We start from the raw sequence: 18,608 nt of genomic DNA on the forward strand, positions 1-18,608 counted from the left end.
TTTCACGAATTTATATGCACAATTTGACATGGTATACGTTGCAAGTTGTTCTTTTTTGATAAAAGAAATTAAATTTAGCCAATCACAACTACTTCTTATTTAAAATGAAATAAAAGATTTGATTTGACATTTAAAAAACTCAAAAATTAAAGATTAAAAGTTAAATCTTTAGCAATTTAAGTTGCATTTTGAAATCTGTCATTTTTTTATGTTTGTATGAACTAGAATTGTTATTAAGTATGATTTAATAAGTATTTAATTTCTATTCCAGTGAAATGTAAAATAAAAAAGATTAAGGAGGCAGCGTTGGCAACAAATAAACCATCAGATCTTCCCTGAATTTTAGATACGACGTCATGTCATTAACTAAAAAACTATCATTTAATAAAGGAAAAATCCATATATTTTAACATTGAAGTTCGAACATATAGCTTTATTAAAGCTTTATTAAAGCTTTATTAAAATTAAAGTTTTTTCTGTTCTAGAAGATAAATATAGCTATAGCGTAAAATAACCACAACCATTCGACTCTCTTAATCATAGCATACGCTTTTTAAACATGTATATAATTATGGACCAATATATATCTTTCCATGTTAATTAAGTTCCTGAGAAAATGCTTCTAAAGGATTAAAGATATTCTAATAGCAGGCTAATATATTTGGATTTTGCACATCAACGCACTCATTTTTTAACTGAATATCACTTTAAAAAAAAATATGCAATTCATCAGATAATTGAGAACTTTAAAAATTCTGATTTCTTCGAAATTTTTTGTAAATATATATCCTTCATTCATATGTAATGGTTTATTTTTACAAACATGGTTATGTTTCCCACAAGAGAATCGTTAACAACGTCATGGTATCATTAAAACAAGGTACCTCACTACTCAAGTTTTGATTTCAATGCGCAGATGATCATAATATTTTAAATAAACATGGTTTTATTTATTAATCATCACAGAAAGATTATTATTTCATAATTACACAACATTCATAAAGAAAATTCATTTGAGTACAAGAAACAAACAAGTTTTGTGGGGAACTATTTTTTGAGTGGAGGGCTTTTAAGACGAAAAAGACAGAAACGCGCAATTTTAAAAATTTTCAGTATACATTTCTTTTTATTATACTTTATTCATTATTCACATTTTTAACGCTTGATAGGTTCGTAACATATTCTATAAGTTCTGTATGACAAGTACAAAATTAAATCTTGAGAGAGTGATAAAACTTTAGCATTAAATCATGCAAATATACAGAAAATGTCTGAATTTTCTAAAGCTAAATTTTGCGAGAATTTTACCTTTGAAGCCCTATTTCTAAAATTTGACATCACCGACCCCGTGTTTCATTTTGTCAAAATGATAGGGAATACATATCTAGGCAAACTGGATTAATCTTATAAAATTCTCGATATTCAAAAAGCGTTCATTTCTTATCAAATTGTAACTATTATAGGAATTGTCTATTTTAAGTGCAAAAAGGTCACAAAACAATTATGCAGCTTCGTACAATTTTTCGTAATCCCTCTATTCAGTGTGACCATTGTGCATAATTGAAAACAATATTTGAAGAAATAAGTTTGCTTATTCAAAAATACTGACAACAAATCCTATCTAACCAGGTTGAAACTGCATTTTAGGGGCAAAAAGGTCAAATTAAATGGGCTATAACATAGAGGAATGAATACTGACCACCCATTATCTTCGTATGTTTTGTCTACAGATTTCAATGATATACATCTCAAGAAATTCTTGATATAACAACATTGATGAGTTGTATACCTTAATGACCATTACATGCAGCAAAAATAATGTATCATAATCTTCGGGGCCAATAAAAATGGAACATGTCTAGATATTCTCTTTCCAACAGTAATTAACGCAGGCCTTCAATGTTAAACACTCGACGAAATTAACATTTGTTCGACTTTACTTTCCTAAATTATCCTTGTTTCTTTTTCATTTAAAGTCAACAACATGATAAAAAAACAAAGATAATTATATCAAATCAAAAGTCAACTATCTTGTAAAAATAATTAGCTATTTACTTCATATGTCACTGCTTTAAAAAAATAATACTCCATATAAATTATATCATTTAAATTTAATGTGGGTGTTGGTGTTGTATTTTACTTCGGAAACAAAAATATTTTACAAATGACTTTTCAAATTTCTGTTGAAAAGAATGTTCTGAAATGTTTGATGTATTTAACGCTGTGGAAATAAGAAAAATTTGCATTATATTTGCATGCTACATAACAATAATTGAATAGAATCGCTTGGTCATCGCATGTTGAGTTTGTAGGTGTGGAAAGAGTGCGACACAATTATTTTCATATAGATGTTGTATTTAATTTCTTTTTCGATTTTTCATGAAAGTAACTTCTGGCTTGACCTAATGTGACGTTATTGGTCCAGAGGTGAATTAAGAATAAATTCACATTTTAATGCGATTTTATGCACTGATTTGGGGGTGGTATTGCTCTAGATGAGTCTCTGAGTCAAAATTGCATGCTATTGAGCATATGTTTTTGTCTACATTGTAGGTATACCTCCCCCCACGGATTACTAGTATATAGGATTTTCATGATTTTGGGAATTCTTGTTAAGATTTTTATGATAACTTTAGCCCCCCTTTCAATCTGCTTCCGACGCCACTGTTATTAGCTAGAGTACATGCAACAAATTGTTAAAGTATAGGCCTCAGTTGAATTAAGAAAATATATCCAAATGCATCCTTATCGCTACCACAAAGTTGTGACAAGACCCCCCCCCCCCCCCCCCCCCCCCCCGCGCCACATCCCCCGCGAAAATTTACGTCGGGGTCGGCCAGCTGAGTTGCAAAGTTATCGATAAGAAAAACAAACTATTTAAAGACATTGGTTTTGAGATTGTGATTAATATGAGACATAAGAAGCGACACCCCCTTAAAAAAATGAATAAAACTTCCAAAGATTAGGTTAACTGTCGTGAAATTAAAATGTGTATTTACATATTTGCAATTTGCATACCTCTGATATATGTATAATTGATCTGCAAAAGAACAACTTCCTATCTTGAAAACTGTTCGAGGAGTTATCGGTACAATAAGGGTACCTTTTTGACAGCCACTCGCCCGCACGCCATTTTTACTATTTCAATAATCGGAAACCCGGTTAAAATTCTCTCTCAAAATTCGTAGAATTCATAAGCAATTGAGTTACATGGGACCTCACGGCGGTCTTCGAACCCAATGCCGCTTAAAATATATTTACCCCCTTAGGAAACTTCTTGATCCGTCTCATTTTTATAAAAAGAGTACGCATTAACTTATATTCCAGTTTAAATTACATGTCAATTTTTTTTTTTATAGAAATAAGATATTAGGCATTTCCTTTTATCATGTTTATAATACCACGAGATTTATATTACGGAAATTAGCGCATTCATCACATCGGCAACGATTTTTTTTTCTACATGAACCTCTTCCTGTTTGGACGGTCCAGTTTCAGTCATACCTCTTTTTTTTATATAAATAATACTGGTGTTTTCGATAGAAAAGGTGTCGTTCATTAAAAGCTTATTGCAACAGTTTAGCTGAATATTATGTTTATTTTTCGTTCATTCCGGCGGTTACGGCATGCCTTTTCCCGCAGCAAGGCAGTTGCCATATAAGGTCATGTCAAAATTCGACAAACTTGAAGACTTTACATTTGTCAATTTGTATCATGTCAGATGTGCTATTGCCAAGCTTGGAGTTACAAATGCAGAAACTACGGATTGAAAGTGTGCAAAGTTGAAGGTTTAATTAACTAATGTAAACAATTAAGTTGCAAAATGTGCATCATGCGAAGAAACTGAGTCAAATCTTACACGCATGTATGCCCGAGTTTTTTAGGTTACACGATCAGAATTACACCTACTCATACTCAGGCTCACACATCAACACGATTGCATATTCGGTTTTACAAGTTTACATGTCTGAATTTTTTCACGATTACCCTCCATAGTTATGAAGGTAGCGACATTGCAGAAAAAAACCATAACCCGCGTCAGCGTGTTATGTACATGCGCGGATCCAGAAAATTTTTCCAGGGGGGGGGGGGGTCCGAAGGATAATTGTGTTTGCCAGGGGGGGTCCGAGGCATATTTTCGCGATAATTTTACTATGTAAATTTAATAAATTTTCATTTTCCAGGGGGGGTCGGGACCCCCCCGACCCCCCCCCCCCTCTAGATCCGCGCATGATGTAAATTTTCTGCAATGATCGCAACCTTCATAACCCGCTTGAATCATCAAAAAAGCATTTTATTGTTTATATTTATATCTTTCTTTCAATTAATTAATAAATTGACTATGAATAGTAGCTAAAATTCACTAAATTACTGTTAATGTACATAAGAACGTTACCTAAAAGAAACAGCCCAACCGTCTCCTGTGAGGCTTTGAGTCTGACGTCATCATAATTGCAATCACGTGCAAACCGTGATTTTTCTTAGGTCGCTGTAGGTTTTGACCAATCGATAAAGAAGGCGTGTCAATTTTTAGTCATGTCAGTTTCTTGTCAGTTTCAGACGCTGTAGATTTCGACCAATTGATAAACAGGGCGTGTAGATTTCAGTCTGGTTGTTTCTATAGAGATAAATGTATGAATTAACTATAAGTTTCCGTAAGAAATTGAGGGAATAATACTTGGTATAAAGATGTAAATATACATGAATGCACCTTGGTGTAAAACGCAAAAATACACTAAAAGGTGGTTGCTGGGAAGTAACCGATGCCATGGTAACCGAGGCTAAAGATGGAAAAATAGCAAAACTTCCCTACTTTGAAGCCATATTAGAAGGTTTTGCCCAATAATGTAAATTATCAAAGACATAAAACAGCCTTTGTTCTATTTTCAATTCTTAAATCATACAAGAAATTTGATGGAGAAACCATTAAATTTAAAATGTTACCATGGACACCGTTACAAATTTTTGAAATCATATATTCAATGAATGGTTCTTATCACTAATATTTTATTATTTCCAATTTCATCATTTTATCGCCAATCGGCCGTATTGCCCTCACCTTTGCAAAGACTGTGATCTAAAACTGGTTGATCTGTATATCGTTACTCTAATAGTGTTAATTGTAGTGCTAGATTTTATTTTCTTTGTTTTTACCCATGTAATTTATTTCCTTTGTCCCGAAGAAGGGACTGATTGTCCCGAAAATTTGACAATACCAATTGTGCGTGTCGTTAGCCATCTTTAGTGCTTTATATATTCAGTTAACGGGCTTAGTATCTATATACTGTGGAATCAATAGAATTCAAGGTGGCTCAATTTTCGTGGTATTCGTGGGTACCTCTCACCCTCGAATTTACATCCTCCACGAAAACTAATTATAAAAGATTTAGTTTTCCTTGTGAAACTGAAAACTGACGCATCCACGAACTTACGTCCCCACGAATAAGCAAAAATCCCACAATCCACGAAAATTGGCCCCCACGAAATTAAATGATTCCACAGTATTGGATCCGACACTTTAAAGCTTTAAAGATGCCTAGTGTTGTTGATGTTTTATATATATATATTGCTGTAATCATTGATATTACGGCACTCTTATAGGTGACGAGTCCTGTTTAACAAAGTTATTATGTCATTTGTGACCCATCCCGGAGAGAGTGTGCAATCATGAAGGAACTTACCTTTGGTTACATAGAGGGCTTCATGCATGAACATCATAATCATATCCGTATCTCGATCGGATAGGTTTCATAGATTACTGCTTATTATGGAGTGATGAAGTGCCTATTTCTATATATGAACGCATGTTTTAAAAAAAATTGACAATGTTAACATCGATATGCCTAAGTTCTACAAGATCGCCCCTTTTATATAATTGTTATGTTTTTGGAATTTACTATTCACCAAATAATATTAACCTTAGCCTATTAGAACATCTATAAGAATTTTACTAAAGAATCTTATTGTTTCGGTGGTATGAAACAACTTTAAAAAGAAAGAGCATCATTTTAGAAAATATTTTCAATTTTAAAAAAGTTTTGAATTGTTCAATGTTTGGCCATAAAATACAAGAAAGCTGAAAAAAAAAGCACAGTGGGTTTCCAACCCCTGACGCGCTCTTTATTAACTTTAATTATCAACATTTAAATTACACAGTCATCAGATTGTATATCACAATTCCTATCTACATGTCAATTCATAATGATTAAATCATTAAAATATGAACAATATAATTCCTTCAGGTTTCTTTTAAATGTAGATTTTACGTCAAAAACGTTTATAAAAAACATTTCTGTTGTTTTTTACTGCACATAATAATGATAGTTGTAAAAGATAAAATGCCTATTTTATTGCTGTAAGACATCAATATTGTAAAAGCTAATATGTACAAGATATACAATGTATACTTAAACATCATGGTTTATTTAAAGAGAAAGACTTGGTACGTCACAACATGTAGGTTTCCCAGATTGCCATATCATTGTAAGTGTATTGTGACCCTGTGGTCGGTGAGGGGACAGAACGTGGGCATTGCGTGCTGTCCAATTCTATTTTTTTAATGTGTGTTAATTTGACAAAAATCTAGTTAAAGAAATATCTATTCAATCTATGTTAAAGTTGATGATGCAAGAATTAAATTTAGATACATATCATTGTCATTCATTGATCAAGGCAGACCTTAGATCTGTGTGTCTATGACGGACACATTGGTGGTACTGTTACTGATTCCAGAATCCGCGGACATTTGACTGGAACTTTTGAGGGGCTTAGAGCTATAATTGCGATCTCTCCTTCTTTTGATGATGATATACACAATCCCATTCAATACACCACCAAGGTTGGTGAACATGACCACAACGGTAAAGAACTGCTGAGGGACCACTGCAAAGTTTTGCCAAACACTGATGATGCCCAGGGCCCACCACTGAACGAAAAAAGCTGTCACAAACAGACTCATCAGTTTTGCCGCTTTGTGGGACGCGCGGATAGTTTGAGCCTCGTTTCCAAGCATGGTTTTGATTCGCTTCGACTCTGTGCGGATTTTCCACCATGTCATCACGTATAGTACCACGTTTATAACCAGAACCACTGTCATTGGAACAGTCGTGAAGAAAATGTTGGCAAAGGCTCCTTTGACTCCGTCGAAATAGCAACTGTTAAATAAATTATATATGAGACTTAGTATTGTGTCATGTTGTAAATTTTGAATTTACCGGGTGGCAGTAAATACAAAATTTACAACATGACAACTGAATAAAGTGGATATCACCGGAAATTTTTTGGTAATACACAATGAGTTTTACGGTATACAAATGAATCAAGAGCACCTGTTGTTACGTTATTATATTTGTTTTAAGATATATTTAGCCTTTAAAGGTATCGCAACCAACGCTAAGATTATTTTGTAATCTTTTTCATTCAACTGTAGAGTGCTGATATTTCAGCCAAAAAACAGTGTATTGCATTTGATAATTTACTAATAATTTAATGCCACTCCTATTTTTTTGATGCACTGCCTTGTTTCAAACACAATAATCGTTCATTTATAATTAAAGTTGAATTCTGGATATGTGTTTGGTTTGTGAACACAAATTGTTAATCCAATGTCTATATACACATGCTAGTAAGCAATTGTTATAGATTTATATATTTTTTTGGTTTCGTTTTTTTAAACGCATGCAATAGCCTTTTTTTTGTTTTCTCCTGTGACTGGACATTTTTCATCAAATTCCTGAATTGAAAAGGTTTTGTACAAGTTATTATAGTTTGATGAACTTTATTTGAAACTACAAATTGTGGGGTTTTGCACTGGTCATAATTTGTAACGCCTACAAAGGGTAAGTCTTCAACGAACCTAACACTGTTTTTCATTTACACGAAAACATTAAATGAAACTCGTACTGTTTTAGGCATGCATTTGAGCAGTGCAAGAATTCCATCGGTTTGTGAATACAGTGGTGATTTCGCCTATCTATTAGAATTAAAAGACATGTTGTTTTTACTTGGTTTTCTATACCGTGTTTATTTTTTTTTTACAGAAGTGATAGCGATGTGGACATTGCGTACGCTGTGGAATGAAAATCCGTTTATGTTTATCCTTGTGTATCAGACATGCAATAGCTTACAACATTTGGCTAACCAATGCCTTACTAAGATCCAGATGGTCCGTAATATCCGAAATTCACGGCACATACTGACAACACGAAAGGTACGCCAAAGGTATACAAAAGAAGCTTCCAGTCATATTTGCCAAGTTTAAACTGCTTTTGTAGGTAGATAAGTCCAAATGCGTTTATGGCCGCTACATTCGTCATCAGGAGTTGAGCAGAGACAAATTCCCCGATAAAGAAGGAGTAGAATTCGCACAACTCTTCCGGATACACGTGATCTTTGGTGATGACCATCTGAAGATGGTCCATGCTATGTGTCACATTAAACAGTGCGTCACACATCGACAAATAAACTACAAAACGTTCGCTTCTCATCCAGCTGAAAAAAGGTCGTGTTTGGCTCCGAAAGGACGCTATGATAACAGCAGAGGCGCAGAACAGGCTCAAAAAGATACAGCAAAGGGCAGGGACGTGGATATAAAGGAACCAGCCCGTGTCCAGGCCGTACACAGGCAGGTCGTACCCGTCCTGTAAAACGGACTGGGTCCTTTCTGTGGCGTTGCCCATCAACTTTTGTGTAGAGTTGTCCATCGACATGCGTGTCGAATTCACCGCCTCCATTCCGCGTCAGGGCAAGCACGATGTCTATTTCTCCGTCCTTTCAATTAGTCTGAAAATGAATGATTATCAAAGAAGAATAAATACTTTCACTTCACTATCTTTCGCCATTAGCTAATTGCTGCCGGATTATTAGCATCTAATTGTGTCTTTGATAAGAATCCTGAGAGGGTTCTTATAAACCAAGGCTATTTAGATCTCAACCCCTGGGACTTTGGACTATGAACCATGCACAATTTGGAAATTATTACTCACTCTAACATCGCCACAAGGTTCATCCTTGCATTGGTATCGTGTATCGATGTAATAATCACAGACATTTGTCTGAATGTAGCTTCGTTTAACTTTTACAAAACCTTTAATGAAAAAATTCAAACTTCACTCTTTGAATAAAAGTTTTGATTCTTGAACCTAAAATAAAGTTATAATTTAGTTTTAAGCATTACAACACAGCAGGGAAGAGAAGTTATTTGCTATCGCTTTTTATTTAATTTGATTTCAGAGAAGTGAAAGGCTCTTATATTATCTATGCTTATTGGTGGTCTCCTGACCGAGATATATTCGTCCCACGGTGGAAATTGTCTAAGGACCATCTAATCGGGTAATTTTATTCCCCTTCTCTACATTACACATGGTAGCATAGTGTGGTGTCGTTTGTTGGCTAGTACTGTATATTGAGGTTTTTTTTTAATTTCGTTACGGTTCTCAACACTTTTCGGTGGCAAAAGCTTGTCAAACTTGAAACAAAAAAAAACCTGGTATATATTTAAAGGTATGCCGCTATTGTAGCATCTGCACAGTTTAAAATAGATTTTACATTTGCAAATATGCTTCCTTATATGAAACAATAGAAGAGTGAAAATGTTCTATTCTGTGTGAACGTTTCCATGACGTCACAATGATAACCGCATGCGCTTATCGCTCGAGGGTTACAATATTGTAAACGTAAAAACGCCGTTACATTAATAATGATTATGCGATTTGTCTTTTTCAAACGTAAATATAAGTTATAAACAGCAATGTTAAAAAGTTCAGCGGGATATGAACTTGGTTAGTACGTGATAAAATCTTCTGAGAAGCCCTTCAGGCTTCACAGGATTTGATCACGTGACCAACCAATTAGTTCAGATCCCCGTGAACTTTTTAAATTGCTGTTTATTTATTACTTAAAAAATGAACTCAATGTCTTCCCAAGTTATACGAGTATAACCTGGGTTGGGGCAATTTACGCTTTATAATCCGCGAAGCGGATTATAAAAAAGCGTAAATTGCTCCAACCCAGGTTATACTCGTATAACTTGGGAAGACATTGAGTTCATTCCTTATAATTTAATTTTCTGTAATTTGCTGTACTAATTGAGTCTTTTTACTTTTAAAAATGATATTAATCTCTTCAAAATTCAAACGTAATGTCAAGCGGATTAGTACGTTTTTGACGTTAGTGCATTGTGACGCGTCTTGTGACGTGCAAACCATAATTTTCAATATATTCATAACATATAGCCTACTAGTTAGTTAAATATTCCTGACTTATTCGAACGTGGGATCTATGGGTAAGATTTCTGATGCCATATCCACTGCGGTAAGAAGTTAGACTTCTTGTGTGATACATATAGGATCTCTCATGATTTGCGATGGTATATGATTTTTATACAACGAGTTGTGTTTTTTCTATCCCCGAGCCTTGGCGAGGGGATAGAAAACACACAACGATTTGGATAAAAAACATATACCATTGCAAATCATGGGAGATTCTTTTTATCACATGTTTTACCAAGTATTTTGTTAATCCAAACTTTTTCTGTAAAAAATTGTGATTGTGAGCCGCACAACACATTATTTACAACACGTCAACAACGTTACGCATTGAAAAAAAGTTCCTTGAAGTTTAACAAACAGACATTCATTTTCGAACATTTTTTTATGAATTCTTGACAAATAACTGAAACAGCATAAAATGTTTCAAATTTATAATTTAACACCCCTCAACTGAATTAATTATTTACTTTTTCATTCTACGTCAATCAACCATCTAAACCTACGTAATGATTAACTATGACGTCACGTGGCGTAAGAACACACAGTGGAATATCAAAAATTTATCCCATGAGTGATATCCACCGTATATTGGGATAAACATGTGATAAAAACATTTCCAAATATAATTACCATATAAAATAAATCCCCAACGTTATGACGTACTGTAAGAAAAAATGTCACGGGGTGTGGAGGACCCTTGACGTATGTGAAATAAAAAAATATACAAATACAAACGTTGATCGGCTTTTACGCCACTTATCGATAACTGACGTCACCACAAATATCAACAAGACGTTGTGTGCCTGCTAGCTAGGCAATTATTGATGAACCATGTGTAACTCAATTCATCATGTAAAACCCTCGATGTTCCTTACAACAAAATATCCCAATCAATGAAACAAGGGAGACGCGTATTTGAAGATTTAAAAATTCTTATTACGTTTTATTCAAAGGATTTTAGTAAGAGAAAGATTTTCTTATTAACGCTAAAAAATTACATGTACAAGCAAATAAATTCAAAAACCTCAACAAGTGGTGCAAGCATATTAATTAGAGATACTGGTGATACTTGGAGACAACCAAGGGTTAAAGTCCTTGGAATAGCCATTAAAACAATTCTTGAAATCAGAGAAGGATGTGTCACAAAATGAGGGTTGTGTCGCAAAACGTTTTCACGGCATACTAAGGAGTTCTTAGGTATACTGGTTGTAATCAAAATCATGTGAACAAAATACTCACCCAATATGCATGGTTGACACCTTCTCGTACGAAAACAAAATCATCTGTTGCCATTTACACTCATGAATCATAAAATGCCACGTCTTTTCTTTAACCATAGAAAAACCAAATGAAAGTGATAATTTTGAATCAATAAATGCATTTTTTTTAAATTTTTGTATTTTCATTAAAAAAAATTATACAGCTTGTGCAAGTTATCTAATTTAGCCGAACTTTTTAAACTAAGTATCCATTTCTGTTTTAGTTTGCTATTATGAAGTTTAAAAGCATTGTATTGACGTACTACACTGTACACATTGTTTAAAGTGTAAATGAAGCTCCTTGTGAACTTTGAGAATCATCACAGCACAAAGAAAATCACTCGAAGCCTTAGTTCTGCAGTCAACAGAGCGAATAGACTGACAATGTACGCTGCAGCATGTACGTTGCAAAATCAAAGACATCATGTTCCGTGATAGAAATTAAAATGATCTAGACGTTTTTTATCCAAATGATGCTTGGGAAATACTGTGTACTTGAAAATTCTTGTTTTTATTAGTTTGTTTTGGTTTGTGTTAATTACAAAACGTTGTCATCCAATGAGATGAGCACTGCTTAACGGTACCTGTGGGATCAAACAGTGAAATGATACTGGAAAAAACCCCGACTGAAACAGGTTATAGCGTGAATCTTTGGTGTGGAATGACACATCTGGAAATTACTTAAATCAACAGTAAATTATTTGATTATGAAATATATAATGATAAATAAACTGTACACGTCAATTTAGCGAAAAATTACATTTTGGGGATAAAAAATGAATATCTAAAAAATTCACTTCAGTAACTAAAAACAAAAGCCCCTGCAGTATTTGAACTCGGGATGTACAGATCACAAGCCCGGCACTTTATCAACTCCGCTATGGAGTAAATCAAATGTTCTTGTCGATAAAATCCTTTTAATAAAACGAAATGTCGCTTTGATCAGAGGCCAGCCATTTAGTGATGATGTGTTATTCCACCTTAATGAAACTGTACTTTTCTGTTTTGAAACATGTAACATTTACAATCACATCCAAATCAATCACAGACAAGAAACAGAGGAGAGAAAATAAATATTTGATTGATTGTGTGTATTGGGAATAGTGGTATAGTTCTTTGATGGATCACTCAGTAAAAGTAATTGTTCTGGAGTGAATAACATAGACTCTATCAATCTTTATACAAATCGATTTCCACATCTTTACAAACACGTTCAAGCATTTACAGTATGCAGTCGCTATAAATATGATAAAAAAATGTGCTTTTTTCTAATGTGATAAAAAAAATGTATACAGGTCAGAAAGCATACAGATTGTTTGTTTGACATAGTTGGCACACATGGTTTCTAAGTCCAATAATGATAAGGTTAATACATACAGCTTTACATCAAGAATTATACTAGTCTAATAAATTCTACAGAAGGTGACAACGGTTATAAAATGTCATTGACTTTTCATAGTCTTTAACAGTGTAAGTGAAATATACATGTATAAGTAATACTTAATGAAATTAATAAGTGACTAGTTTACATTTTGTGGATCATCTTTCAAATTAAGAGGCATGGTCACGATTTTGGTCAATCACAATTTATTTCTCTGTTTTAAATATTTTCATAACAAAGAATTGAACTCTGTATCTTGCTTATATATCTACAATTGACACTCAATTTTGGTTGATCTTTAGAAATGCATTACTAAAGCATTGTAAACAATATGAATAGAAAATAAAATTTTACCAAATTGTGACAATGCCCATTTAATTTTGCTTAATACATATTAATGAACCTTTACATTTATATATGTATATATACATTAATGAGACATTAATAAAGGAATGTAAACAAGGGAAGAATAAGAGAATCTAAGTTTTCCAAGAATTGGTGTATTACTGAATGGAAAAAAAGGCACTTTCATCTTAATCCTTCAAAATGCCTCAAAGCTGTATTGCACTATATCCCAATTTTTTAAGGTCATTTTGGGGGGGGGGGGTCATTTTGCATAATGAATATTTTCAATTTTTATACAGGAAAAGTTTGACAGACATCAGTTTATTTTCTTTCAGATAGCAGCTTTCTCAAACTGGAAAATCAACAGTAATCAAACCTAGGACGAAAGACTGGATCTATTTCAACATTGGATTTTTATAAAAATCGTACAAAACTTGTATTAAGGACACACAAAACTTTCCTAAATTTTATATAATTTTCCTTGATATATTATTAATTATCTATCAACATTTAAACCTGTTAATTCCCTAAAATTCAGGGTACATTACCAGCTATTTTTGGAGATAGAATATTTAGAATTTTCCCTTAAACAGCATGCAAAATGCAGTTGAATGCTTATAAATTAAGTCATAGTATATATTCTTTATCGAACCCATTATATCTACTAGTAAATGTCATATAACATGAAAATATAATTATGGATTTACCTAGTGATTATAAAAAAAAATTAGAAAAAAATGGAAGATACAGGTAGGTCACATCTGATCTTAAGTGTTATTAATGATAATTCAGAATTAATATTAGGAAAATTATAACTTGGATTAAATATTTTGCATAGGCCATTACATAAATAATTATTTTTTACATCATTTTCTATTGATGGTATCTAAGATATTGGTGTTCAAAATATCGAAGTTCAACTTAAAATGATAATGACCCTGAATTTCAGGTTAAACTACCTGAGCAAAAGTATGCACAAAGCCATCTGTCATCCTTAATTGCCCAAAAATAAATCGTCTACAGTTCACTATGATAATCATTCTTATAGTGACGTTTAAAGGGGAAGTCCCAGATATTGGTGGAATAGTTTGAGTTCCAGTCTCTCAGGAAAATGTCCTCCACCTGCTGCCTGACATCTGCTTGAGTTTTATTCTGATTGACGATCAACCCTATTCCACCCGTGTCGATGAAGTAATCTGCCGACCAGTTCGACGTACCTGCAATTAATTCAGGCAATCAGTATTTTCAACATAATGTGAAAGATAAAAACTATGAAATACAGATAGAAGGGTCTTATCTACAAAATACAGATAGAAGGCACTAACTTTGCAAGAAAACGTACCTATAAAAGCAGTTTTATCAGTCACCATGTACTTATTATGATTGACGCGAGCAAAAGGGATCTTCTTCTGATCTTCAGTGAAGGCTGGAACCTCAAATATTTTCTGAAATTTTCAAAGAAATCTCCTTTACATGGGTTTATCTTGATGGTGTGTTCATGAACTATTTACAAGTTAAAAAATCATTTTTTAATTGGGTTTTTAAGTAGTTGTGGCAATAGTGTTTCATGAATTATATGGCATGTACTTTACCTATGCAAAAAATAAATGCACTTTTAACATGTAAATATAAAACAATTTAGCATTAACTGCCCCAGGTTTTAGCTATCATTTTCAAGGTTTCAACCAATCCTTGAGTAAATAAAATACTTGATAACTAATGGAAGGTATTAATTGTTAAACACATTAATTTTAAACAGGCAGTAATGCTGGCAAAATAGGCCAAGTTTAGCAAACAATGGAGTGGCTGATGTGAAACATCAAATAGATATTGTTTGCTCAAGGAAAATATCATAAATTGCTTCATTCTATATTTTTTATAAAAAAATCATTATATGCAGTTTTATTTCCTGCAAGAAACAGCTTTCATTATTTGTATAACTCCTCTTAATTCATAAAATTCCATTGGATAAAAATACCAATGTCTTCAGTATCTGGCATATATCATCAGAATTTGTTAAAAGTAAGCAACAGCTAAAACAGTGTAACAATTGAAAAACCTGACTGAGTATCATCAACAGTCAAAGCTTACCACATTTATATTTATCTTAGGGTAACCGTTAAACCTCATCTCAGCCAGGGACTTGAGGTACTTTGGCATATCCTCCCAGGTATGATTCCAGTAACTGATCAGCAATGACACGTTGACTCTTCTATCAAAGGCCGCTCTTCTCAATGCATCGTCAATTACTGGCCAATATCTTTTTAAAGAAAAAAAAAATTATTCTGTCTTCTGGGTGTCTTTATTTTTTTACCAATATATTTATGGAAGTACATGTATCTTATAATCTCAAAGGATTTTTTTTAAAACAACTTATGAGATCTTATAACATGTAACCCTATTTTATATGCTGAATAATAAAAAATCTAACAAGAATTTAATAATTTTTAAATGTAGCGAATAACACGGGGGTGGCAATGGTTTAACTGGTTTTTTGATGATTGAGAGGCAGTATACATCATCCATTCAGATAAAGCTTAGTCTCTGTTTAATTTTAATGAATGTACCATCAAATGTTACCTTCTATGTTCCCCACTCTTTGGAAACTGAGTTGTTGGAAAATAATCCATGACTGCCACATAGACAAACTTCTCTGCACTGTCTATAACATTGACAATGGCATCTACATCAATGGTTCTCCCTTCTGGGCATAACTCGGGAGGAGAGCTCTACAAATGATTGACAACTCTCTCAGTCCAAAAAATAAACAAACAAAAATAAGAAGATGGAGAAGAAAGATAGATGTACATGCCCTTGTAAAGTTGACTTACTGATAGATAAGTGGTTGCCTGGGAATCATTGAATTTTATCACCATACTGGTATTGTCATTGATTCCAGTGGATAAATTGGGTGGCCAGTTTTGGGGAATGGTAGCATTGGGAGCCCCTAACATCCAGTACACATCAAAAATCTTCCCCATGTCTTTGGCCAGACAGCTGCAGTTGTATACAACAGCTCCCAGCTCTTTGACCTAAAAATATAAATTCACAATCTCCTAAACATTATACAGCAAATGTTCAATTCAACAATTATACATCTACATGTATTAACCAACTATCTTAGTTCCTACAATCTTGAACATGGTCAGCCCTTATAAGGAGGAACTGCAATCCAGTTGTTCAATAAACTACCAGTCTATATGCTGATTGTTCATAACCTTTACATAGAAAAAATACTGTTCGGACACAAGTAATCTATACTTGTACCAGTAGACAAACTTGTAAGGTACTGGGGTAATCTTGATTTATAAGTACCTAGGGACTGAATAAGCTTCCTACCTGGGTAAGTGATCTCCAATCGAGGTTGGCACTGCCTACGTAGAAATGCTGTCTATCAATCAGCCACATTTTGGTGTGCAAAATTCCAGAGCCAAACCACTTCTTGAAGTTCAAAGTTCTTACTTGTGCACCAGCTAATGAAATAAATAGCAGATATATACTTAAATGTGTTGTGTATTGTTAACATTCATTTATAATGCATGAGCAGCAGGAATATTAAGATATGATTTTTTTTACCATATTTTGCAAGATAATCGGTGTTGGCATTAACTCCATTAGGTTCATTTTGAGCAATTTTAATTGGAATCTTTCTGTCATGGCCTGCTTTAGCCAGAGTCTTTAACACTGTTTCTCCCTTTGAAAAAGAAGTAAGGTAAATAAAATTCAGCATTTTTTCCTTAAATTGATAGCACACTTATACTTAGTATCCTTAATCAAAATGACACAAAATGTTAATTATCTGATTTAGTGTCAAGTTCAAAGATGTCAAACCTCCCAAGAGGAATTGTCATGGAAAGCTATGTCTGAGCCATTCAGAGTCCAGTAAAACGAAGCAATCTCTATGCTTTTTGTTGCAGCTTCCATCAAGTTCATTAACCCTGAGAAAGTTGATGGATGTGATGGGGAGCCGGCTTTATATGTTAAACCAACAGGTATGCTCTCCACCAATGACAGTCTGTAAAATAGTGAATTATTATTAAAAATATTATAATGATAAAAAGTACTGTATACAGGGAATTATTTGTCCCTGTTTTATTTTCGCCCCTTTTGCCCTCATTTTCAGCAGGCGAATTTAAGACTGGGCAAGTTCAAATGTTTTAAATTATCTCTCTTTAAACACAGCTGTGTCTGGACGAATTTAAGAAAAGGCGAGACTGTTTGCAAGTGAAGAAGGGTAAAATCAACATAGTGTGAAAATAACCCTGCATACTTTTATTTTAATTGTTGTAAACCTGACAAAAAATGGTATGATGTTTGTTTGATCTAAGACCTGATCACATTATTATCTCGTGTGTCACTCCTAAAGCTGCCTAATTTATGTTAAGTATCATCAAATTCTTTCATGCGTGTAACCATGATACCAATAATTGTCACTTATATCGAGATAAACTTACACACACTGATCCTGACACACTGGAGCCGCATGTACAGGTTTTGGGGTGTCATCACTTTTGCTGTGTTGATAACCCACGAAATAATATACAACCAGTCCCACTGCTACTCCAATGGTAGAGGCAAATAATATTCCAAAGAACACATTTCGTAATCCCACTGATTTTTTTTTCTTCCCGAACACTAAATCTGGATCCAGTGGCATATCGTACTGTATATTAGAATCCATGGTGATTTCTTGTTCCTACAGTAACACTAAATAAAAAAATTCACATGGCATATTTTATAGACAGACAGTTGTACTTGTACAATGGTAAACGCTTTGGAAGGTATTTCATATTGAAATATAGATTAATTTATTATTAAGACCGCAGCCCCTACCACCCGTTCAGACGCCCTTGCCACTAGTTATAGTCTGTCTCAAGATATTTATGCAGCACATTGTATCTATGCCGATTTTTAATCAAAATACACATACATATGAAAGAAGTGCAATTGAAATCCACGAAAGGGGATATTTCCAAGATATCTTCATTAATGACATATTTATATTTTTTACTCGTAAAAATTCACAGGGAAGAAAACATATTCCTTACGGAGATTTATGATAGGGTTTTCACCATTCGGAAGTCATATCATAATCTTCTTGAATAGTTTGGAAATATGCGATGCCTTACAATTAGATTTAAAAAATCGACATTAATGTTTAAGACTGTCATATAACATGAAAAAAGAGTCGTGTGACATTGAAGATACAATACAATTTTCTAAAATTCTTACTTTGAGTAGTTTGACAGTTCAAAACTTCGAGCCTTGTGACCACTTAAGATATTAAGTCGTACGTGGTTCAACTGAAGAAGATGTATATATTTTTGTAATTTAGTCGGTCTTAGGAAGATTCAA

At 33.5% G+C, this 18,608-nt stretch overlaps 2 protein-coding genes across 3 annotated transcripts; both read right to left on the reverse strand.

Annotated features, from left to right (window-relative positions):
• Window positions 1-6,531: 6,531 nt before the first annotated feature.
• On the reverse strand, window positions 6,532-9,262 carry LOC128177990 (uncharacterized). The gene is made up of 2 exons (XM_052844939.1): window positions 8,152-9,262; window positions 6,532-7,154 (listed from the first exon to the last, which is right to left on the reverse strand). The coding sequence occupies exons 1-2, from the start codon at window positions 8,730-8,732 to the stop codon at window positions 6,680-6,682; spliced, it is 1,056 nt and encodes a 351-aa protein (XP_052700899.1). The 5' UTR covers window positions 8,733-9,262; the 3' UTR covers window positions 6,532-6,679.
• Window positions 9,263-12,019: 2,757 nt separating this feature from the next.
• Window positions 12,020-18,548, reverse strand: LOC128177576 (5'-3' exonuclease PLD3-like). 2 transcript variants are annotated; one of them, XM_052844328.1, is made up of 10 exons: window positions 18,486-18,548; window positions 17,708-17,960; window positions 17,085-17,268; window positions 16,830-16,947; window positions 16,593-16,726; window positions 16,085-16,285; window positions 15,834-15,982; window positions 15,345-15,513; window positions 14,596-14,698; window positions 12,020-14,470 (listed from the first exon to the last, which is right to left on the reverse strand). In XM_052844328.1, exons 2-10 carry the CDS (start codon window positions 17,932-17,934, stop codon window positions 14,271-14,273), a joined length of 1,485 nt encoding a protein of 494 aa, XP_052700288.1. In that variant the 5' UTR covers window positions 17,935-17,960; window positions 18,486-18,548; the 3' UTR covers window positions 12,020-14,270. The 2 variants fall into 2 exon arrangements, with proteins under 2 accessions (XP_052700288.1, XP_052700289.1); XM_052844329.1 differs by having other exon boundaries at window positions 17,708-17,949; window positions 18,486-18,545.
• Window positions 18,549-18,608: the final 60 nt, after the last annotated feature.

Source organism: Crassostrea angulata, chromosome 3 (genome assembly GCF_025612915.1).
Source record: "Crassostrea angulata isolate pt1a10 chromosome 3, ASM2561291v2, whole genome shotgun sequence".
NCBI lineage: Eukaryota > Metazoa > Mollusca > Bivalvia > Ostreida > Ostreidae > Magallana > Magallana angulata.